The following is an 8,398-nucleotide window of genomic DNA, read 5'->3' as shown; positions in this document are numbered from 1 at the left end:
TGTGTGGCTGTGGGGTGTGTGGCCGTGTGCGTGTGTAGGGGCCGCGGCCTGTGAAGCCGGGCTGTGGGCGGGGGGCTGCGGCCGTGCGTGAGCCCAGCTCTGCGCGGGGCGTCGGGGCCCGGGCGGGCGCAGCGCTACCTGAGCCGCAGCCCGCTCCGGCCGCTCCCTCCCTCCCCGCTGGCCCCCGCCGGCAGAGCCCCGTCGGGCCGCCGGCCGTGGGGGGAAGGGCCAGGCCACCTGTCCCGGCCGGCACTCGCCGTGACGGTTGGCACCGGCCGCGGCGGCCGCACCGGGGCTGCCCCTGAGGGAACGCCAGGAGCCCGCCCCGCCCCGCCGCCACCGCCCGGCCCCGCTCGGCGGCCGGGGCGTGGCCAAGCCCGGGGGAGGCGGGAAAGAGCCGCGCCGGGGGAGCTCCGCGGCTTCTCCCTGACAGGGCGGCGCCGACGGGGTTAACCCGCTCCCCGCAGCGGGCCGGGGCGAGCTCCCGCCTCCCGTGCCAGCGCCGGAGCGGGCACGGGGACACACGGACACACACACACTCACACACACACGCTCAGGCGCGCGCGCGCAGGCGATGGCTGAGGGGCGCGGGCTCGATTTTCCCCGAGATGATGTCAAGAGCTCGGGAGAAGGAGGAGGAGGAGGACGGTTGCTCTTTTTCTTAACGGCTTTGTTCTAAAATCATCCTAAATAAAGCAGCCCCAGCCCCAAGCGCCGGGGGAGCAGCCGTGAAAGTAGCTTTTTTTTTTTCTCTTTTTTTTTTTCTTTTTCTTTTTTTTTTCCAATTTTTCTCCTCATCTCTCCCTTTGTGTCCGCCTGGGGCCGAGCCCCCTCCCCGCGCTCCCGGGCCGCTCTCTCCCCGGGGAAGCCGCCGGCTTTTTTTTTCGCTCCTCCTGGCAGCCCGCGGCCGCAGGCAGCGCCCGCCGCCGTCCCGCCCCGCCGCTGCCCCGGGCAGGTGCTCCGCGGCTGCCGGCTCGCCCGGCGGGCTCCTGCTTCGCTGCCCTCCCGCCTCCCCCGCCTGCCGGCCGGGGCGGCTCCGCGCCGCTCCTCCCGCTCGGCGCGGCTCCTGCGGGGCGCTGGCTCCCCGCCGCCAGGGCCACGCCGGCGGCTCGGCGCCCCCGCCTCCCGCCGGAGCGGCGGCGCGGCCCGCCGTGCCCGGGGATGCTGCCCCCAACTCCCCGCCCGCCGCCTGACACCGCCGCCGCCGCCGCCGCCCTCGCCGCGCCGGACGCCGCTCCGCTGCTCGCGCCGCGGCCACCTGCAGCAGCCCGGCTCCCCGCCGCCCGCCTCGCACCGCGGCGGAAGGAATAGAGCGCCCAGCCCGTCCCGACCCGCCCGGCCGCCGCTCCCCCAGGCAGCCGGGGCCGGGGCGGGTCGGGCCCCCCCCCGCGGGGCCGCCCCCGACGGCCGGGACCCGGGCGCCCGCCGCCACCTCGCCCCCCTGCGCGGCTCCCCCCTCCCCCCGCGGATGGGCGCGCTGCCGCCGCCCGGCCCCCCCCGGCTCCGCCGCGCCGCCTGAAGAAACTTGGGACGGCGGCGGCTTCCGCCTCCCCGCCGCGCCCCGCCCGGGCTGTGGGGGACCCTTCCCCGCGCCGCCGCGGCAACTTCGCGGGGGGACCCGCCCGCCACAGGACTCCGGCCGGGGCCGCCGGCCCCTCGGCGGGGCACCGCCCAGCGCCCCCTTCCCGCGGCGGGGACCCCCTGCCCCTGGCCTCGGTGCTGGGGAGGAGCGGGGGTGCCCTGGATGGCCCTGCGCACTGGGACGGCTTGGTTTGGGCAGGTCCTGCGCAGAGTTTCCAGGCTCCAGGGCACCTGGTCCCGGCGCTCCAGCAGCCTCCTGTGCCTCTCCTCCTCCCAGGAGCCCGAGCAGGCGGGCGGAGAGCGGCCGCCGCCGCAGCACAAGCTGCCCCGGAGCAGCGGCAGCGGCGGCGGCGGGCGCCGCCACCCCCCCCGGCAGCTGCCCCCCTGCTGCGGCTGCTGCGGCCTGTCGGATCCCCGGGCGGCCAGGGGGGGACATGGTCCCCTCACTCGCCCCTTGCTGGCGGCCATGAAGAGGCAGAACGTGCGGACCCTGTCCCTCATCATCTGCACGTTCACCTACCTGCTGGTCGGGGCTGCCGTCTTTGATGCCCTGGAGTCCGACAACGAGATGCGGGAGGAGGAGAAACTCAAAGCCGAGGAGATCCGGCTCAAGGGAAAGTACAACATCACCAGCGAGGACTACCGGCAGCTGGAGTTGGTGATCATGCAGTCTGAGCCGCACCGGGCCGGCGTCCAGTGGAAATTCGCCGGCTCTTTCTACTTTGCCATCACGGTCATCACGACCATTGGTGAGTGTCTCACCTCGGGGAGGCCCTCTGAGGTCAGGGCCGGGGCTGGGGCAAAAGCCCCCCTGGCTGGGAGAAAGGGAGAGGGGCAGGGGGCCGGTAGCATGCAAAGGGTTAAGTGCCGGTTGAATTTTTTTTTGCTTCCCTCCTGCGTTATGTAATTCATTGCTCTTCATCAGCACTTGTTGGACTTGGGGTGTCCCACACCTCTTCCCCCGGAGATGGACACTTCGTCCCCTGGGTGGGACTGGAGAGGAGAGGGGCTGTCCTGGCTGGGGGGACTGGTGCTGGCCAGGGGGCCACCATCAAGCTGTGGCTTGGGTGGCAGTGAGGAGGGGGGGAAGAGGCAGGTTGACACTCTCCTGGGGTTGCCCTCAGGAACAAGGAGACCCTGTTGCCATGCTCCTCCTTGCACCTTTCCTGAAGAGACATGAAGAAAACTTAGAAGGCAGCTGGATGAGGATGGGGACGATGAGGGCATGGGAACAGGATCAGCTGGGAAAGCCCTTGATGCAGCCGAGTGTAACCCTGCTTTTGCAAACTTTGTTTTGGTGTTGGCAAGGGCTGTGGTGCGTTCCCACAGCTGTGGTCCCATTGCTGGGCCTCTCCCGGGCATTCCCAACGTGTTCCTGAAGTTTTTATTGCAGCTGGAGTGTCTGATGTGCCAACAGGTCACAATCTGTGTCTCCTCTTTGTGGGCATGCGGTCTGACAGGTAAAATGATGTCCGCTGTCACATCCGTGCTGCCCAGCTTCCCAGAAACACCATTGCCCAGGATGGTCGAGGGATAGTTGGTGGACACAGCCACAGGCTGTCACTGCGTACTTCTCTGCTCCCTGCAGCTGAAGTGGAGCGTTTCATATAAAGTTTGCTTCCCTGCTCTAAAAAATAAATACCACAATAACTAGAGGCTGCAGAGTGCGCACGGAACTGTGCTACAACTCTGGCTTTGGCTTGATGAGCAGGTTTGTTCTTTCTGGTTTTGTATTCATTAAAGGTGGATTTACTGAGGCTGTTGGTAATGTGCTTCTCCCAGCACTTCTAGATGTTCCCCCCCCTAACATCTGGGGAGATCCAAAAAGACCTCTGTAGCTCAGTGACTGTTTGATAGTGCTTTATATCGGACAGGACACGAAAGACTAGCTCTCTGTCTAATCCAGAAGGACTCAATCTTTTTACCATTTAGGGCTCGTTACAATAAATTTGCACATTGCCACCTGAAGATACTGACAGTTTTCAGCAGAACGTGCTGTCTGCTACCCTTTGAGCAGCGACTACTTAGGTTTGTATTTGACTATATTATACCTGGGGCAGTACCAAATTTCCTTTGAAAGACCATCTGACAGTATAGAGCCTGTTTGCCCTCACAAAGATAAGGTTTCTAAGGGGTAATTTCCTCTTCTGTTCTTAGATGTATTTATATAAAATGCATGTATTAATAGGCTACAGAATATAAAGTAGCATGTAACTTTGGCCGATGATTTAGATTTCCTGATGTTCATTACCATGTCAGAACTCTCTTTCCCCTTTTGGTCACTGATTCTCCCTTCCTTGATCTGTCTCTTGTCATTTATTTGTGCAACAGTGAATACTGGACTGTCGTACCCCTCTGGATTAGCACAGGGCTTCCATGCACATGCCTCATAGGTCCCGATACTCCTGCTAAGAGGGAGCTGCAATACTTTCTGCATTCCTAAGCTTGGTTGGTGACAGGTAGAAAAGGCTGCTTTTATGGTAGTTCCTGTTTTCTTCGTATTTTACCTAGAAACAAGTGCAACTTGCTTGTGAAGCTTTAGCGTTTTCTCCTGCAAAGAGCTGGGATTTGTTTAGGAAGCTTGGAGCAGCTCAACGTGCAGCAGATAGCGGGCATTTCTGTAGGCAGAGGCACTTTGGGATGTCAGAATTGTTTAAATTTAGAACGTGTATAGCAATGGGGAGCCACTGGGAGAAAGAGTGATAATAAAGAATGGCACAGAAAGACAGACATTATTTAACGATTGTTCATTTAGGAAACTCAGCTCCAGGAGGATATGTGATCCGTCTTTCCAAAGTTTATTAATAGTTACTCTCTGCATCTTGCCAAACGCACTTCTATTTTGTGTATCATCTCTTTGGTACTAAAGTAGCTTCGTGGTGTTATCTGATATACTGGTAGTCTGTAAAAGCAAGCATGGAAGGTTTTTCTTTACTTTCTTATTTATCCTAAAATGATTTGGTTCACAGAGGGGACCTTCCATGTTTTAAGTTCTCAGGAAAATAAGAGATTATGTTTCTTGCACAGGGCAGTGATCTAAAATGTTCATATTCGTCTTTTGTGGTGGTTCTTATTTTTAATCTGACTGCGCGCACGCTGTCACACACATTTCCTTCTCCCTCTGAAACCTTCCAGGCAGACTCCAAGCAGCCCATGCGGTGGCATATGCTTTGGTGAACGGGCTGTAGTCAGTAGGTGCTCCAGCAAAAGTGCATCTAACTAACCATCGCAGGGCTGATTTTTACAAGAGAGTGAATAAATACCTTCATTGCCTGCTGTGGAGTTACAGCTACCTCCACAGCTCTTCGGAGAAGCCCCACAGGAGCCAGCAGCCCGCAAAGTCTGGCAGTATGCATATGATAGGTGACTAATTTATGTGGAACTTAATTGTTCTTCTCGATTTTGCCGTGCTAGCAACGTGTCTGAAGCGATTACCTCTTCGCCGTGGTGATTCGAAATACCATGCCTGCCTTTCATTTGATCAAGGGCGCTTATCGCCTCCCGGGGAGGGGGGTGGGGGTGTAGTCCGGCAGGCGGTGGGGGCGGGGCGGGCCGGGGCGGGCCGTGGTGCTGAAGGGACAGCGCCGCCCGCCGCCTCCGCGCCCCCTCCCCCGCGGCGGCAGCCTCCGCAGCGGGCTGCTGCGGGAGAGCCCGGGGGGGTGGTGGGGGTGGTGGGGGTGTGGGTGTGTGTGGGAACTGGAAGGTCCTCTAATCCATAGCATTTGGCTTTTATTAGAGGGCGGTAGGGGGTTGTTGCTCATTTGCCAAGCCCAGCACCAAACAAAGAAGCGAGGGCCGAGCAAGTAAATGGAAAAAGTGTTTTTTCCACTTGGGACACAACATTGTTTTCTGCTCCACAGGTGCAATGTTGGTGTTTGGATTGTTCGGGGTTTTTTCCCCTTTTTTTTTTTTTTTTTTCCCCCCAACAACAAAAAATCAACCATGGCAGGTGCTACAGCATCACTCTGCTCTTAAAAATCCATTAGCAAAAGAAAAATACCCAGCTTTCACAAAGTTTTTGCCATGTTCTAATTCTGTGAAAGTTTTAGGTGGTCAAAAAGAACTAATAAGCTGTTCTTGGCTCTCACCAGTTGCTGAGTTCATTTTGGGATTGTTCTCACTTCAGAGTTACCTAGTATAATTTCCTATCCATTTCCAGTTACACAGCCGTTTCCAGTTACACAGCCAAAATGATGACAGAGTGATTTAATCAAGTTCTTCATCCAGCTACTTGTCTTCTGTGAGATACACTGTAAAATAGGTCACAGAGTTCATCAAAAGGCTGGATACCATGACTGAAAACACCAGCTTTTGAAAACAAAAGTTAACTTAACTCCTAGGATTCCTAGTAAGTTTTAATGCCCATTTCTACAGGTTTATAAGAGTGAGTAAACTGCTTCTAAGTAAGCAGGTGTCAACACTGTCAAAATGTGTTACTGGTATGGATATCGCTCCATCATTTAGGCCTTAAAGGGTGATAGTCATACTTGATTTAACACCACTGAGCTCGAGTAAACACTGAATATTTCTGGAGGCTTGTGCAGAATGTAAAGAACTAAAAGCTGTTTATGTCACCCTAAAATGAACTGAAACAACAAACAGATTGAGGATTTTTTTATTTTTTTTTTCCTGAGAAGCGACTGTAAGGGGAGCAAAATTAAGACAGTGTGTGCTCTGAATTGCTAGTCACTTTTTCTAGCTTTTAGACCTTTGTTTTTGGATTCAAATGTACTGCAAGCAGTGACTGAACTATGCTGGTCAGCACAGACGAAAGAATATGGTGCAATACCTGTAGTGGTGATGGAATATCAACTATTGACAGTTGTTTGGTTACAGAACAGCTAAACACTCATGAGCTGTCTACATGCAGATGAGAAGATTGCGTGCTTCTGGCAGATGTTGACCTGACAGGGATTCTGAATCTTCATTAATGAACTAAGCAAACACATGGTTAAATCCATTTCAGGACAGTAGTTAAGTCTCTATATCCCCCTCTGCATCACTTTACCCTTCCATAAAATGGGTATAAAAATACCAGGCTGGTAGTGTTGCAGTCTGTAATATGGGTTGGAAAAAGACATGTTTTCATGTGTGAATTATTTTGTCAGTATTGCTCCTTTAAGACCAGCCTCTGGTGTTTTGAGTCCGCTCTTGGTTTTTGATGGATAGTAATATTTAAAGACAGTCCACTGAAAAGCTTTGAGTAGGGAATCATGACAGATGAACAATTTGCAATGGAAAGAAATAAAAGAAAAGAAGAAAACAAGACATGAAAAGAGAAAGAGAGAGAATCAAGACACCAATGCTTCAGTCACTTAACTGCTGCATTCGTGACTTGCCCAGACCATGAAGGTCATATCTCATGTAAAAAAACCCAAATGAGCACGGAGTCAATTAAAGGTACTCTAATTAATAAACTCAGGTGAAAGTAGAGTGAAAGATTTTCTGGTGATATGAATGCTTGTAGATGGTAATAAATCTATTCATTCACACCATCTGAAGCTTCAGTGAAGAATACTGGATGATCAGGACTTGCATATCTGTTGGGGGTATCTCCCAGGCAAGGATGAGGTCAGCTTCAGTGAGCCGCATGAAGATGAATTGTGCATAGGATTTTGCTCCCTTGCATTGCTAAAATATTCTACAAGACCTTTTCACACTACATTCTTTGTCTCATGGAGATTAAAAAAAAAAAAATAAAGTATCCAAAATAGTGTTCTGCTAACGCAGAGGGGACTTTGTGGCCACTTTGCTCACATGTTCGTAGAAACGGTTCTTGAGTTCTTGAAAACTGGTTTCGCAATGATACCTCAAATTCCTGCCAGAGGCACATTAGCAAAAGCTTTTTAAAAATCACTGATAAGCGAGGCAAAAATACAGCTCAGACTGATGCTGAACTGCAGCTTCTCACTGTATGGCTTACTGGTAGTGCAAATGCAATATCCAGTAAAAGTCTGAAAAACAGTTTTGGGGAAGTGTCAAGAAACCTCTAACCACTCAGCTGGGTAATGGTGTCAGCAGATTTCCTTAGTGTGACCAGGCTTGAGAAATTAGTGTCTTGTAGTTTTTTAGGATTTGGTGCTTTTTCACTTCCTCCTAACTATTCATAAGTTATTTCTTTAACTAGAAGTGAGTGACATTTAGATAGGCATGAGGAAACTCTTTCCAGCTGTCAGGGTGGTTGCATGCTGGAAGATACTGCCTAAGGAGCCTGTGCAATCTCCACTGTTGGAGGGTTTTAAAAAGAGTTTAGACAAAAATCAGTCAGGAATGATTGCGTTATAGCTGGTTTTGCCTTTGGGGAGGAAGATGGACTGGTTGACCTCTTGAAGTCTTTATCAGCCATATGTTCTATGATTTTCTGAATCTTCCTTTTTCCACGTTTTGAGCTGTAATAGTTCCTGGGCTAGCTTGTTTTTTCTTGAGAAAGAAAACCAAAGATCTTTGAAATTTCATTTTCTCTGCTATATGCACTTTGTTTATTTATTATTGTTCTATGCAGTAAAACCATTTATGTACGTTGGCAAGTGTCAGCATAGAAATATCTGTGTTTACCCACTGACAAGGCTAAACATTAGAGGTGTGGGTGAGTCTTTTGGGGAAGAAGTTAACTGAAGAAGAAAATGATCCTACTGATACCGAGGATGGCAAGCAGAAATTAACAGGGCAGAACTGGGAGGGAGAGGAGATGTTCTAGAATAAGGGTAAGGGAAGAAGTTTAGCTGTTAGCTTCAACTATAAAGAATAAAAATCTCTTTGTGTTCTGTGGCAACAGCATCAAAACTATGAGGCTTGATCTAAAGATCTATGGAGTAAC

The 8,398-nt window shown here is 52.8% G+C and overlaps 1 protein-coding gene across 1 annotated transcript in view; it reads left to right on the top strand.

Moving 5' to 3' along the window:
- Positions 1-1,438: 1,438 nt before the first annotated feature.
- Positions 1,439-8,398, top strand: part of KCNK9 (potassium two pore domain channel subfamily K member 9) — an 84,848-nt gene continuing 77,888 nt past the window's right edge. Inside the window, exon 1 of the mRNA XM_037380968.1 lies at positions 1,439-2,330. Coding sequence (XP_037236865.1) covers positions 1,745-2,330 — 586 coding nt within the window. The 5' untranslated portion in view covers positions 1,439-1,744. The remainder of the gene's footprint in view (positions 2,331-8,398) is intronic.

This window comes from Falco rusticolus, chromosome 3 (genome assembly GCF_015220075.1).
Source record: "Falco rusticolus isolate bFalRus1 chromosome 3, bFalRus1.pri, whole genome shotgun sequence".
Taxonomy (NCBI): domain Eukaryota; kingdom Metazoa; phylum Chordata; class Aves; order Falconiformes; family Falconidae; genus Falco; species Falco rusticolus.
Note: the sequence above shows the minus strand (reverse complement) of the source record. Positions and strands in the feature narration are given on the sequence as shown.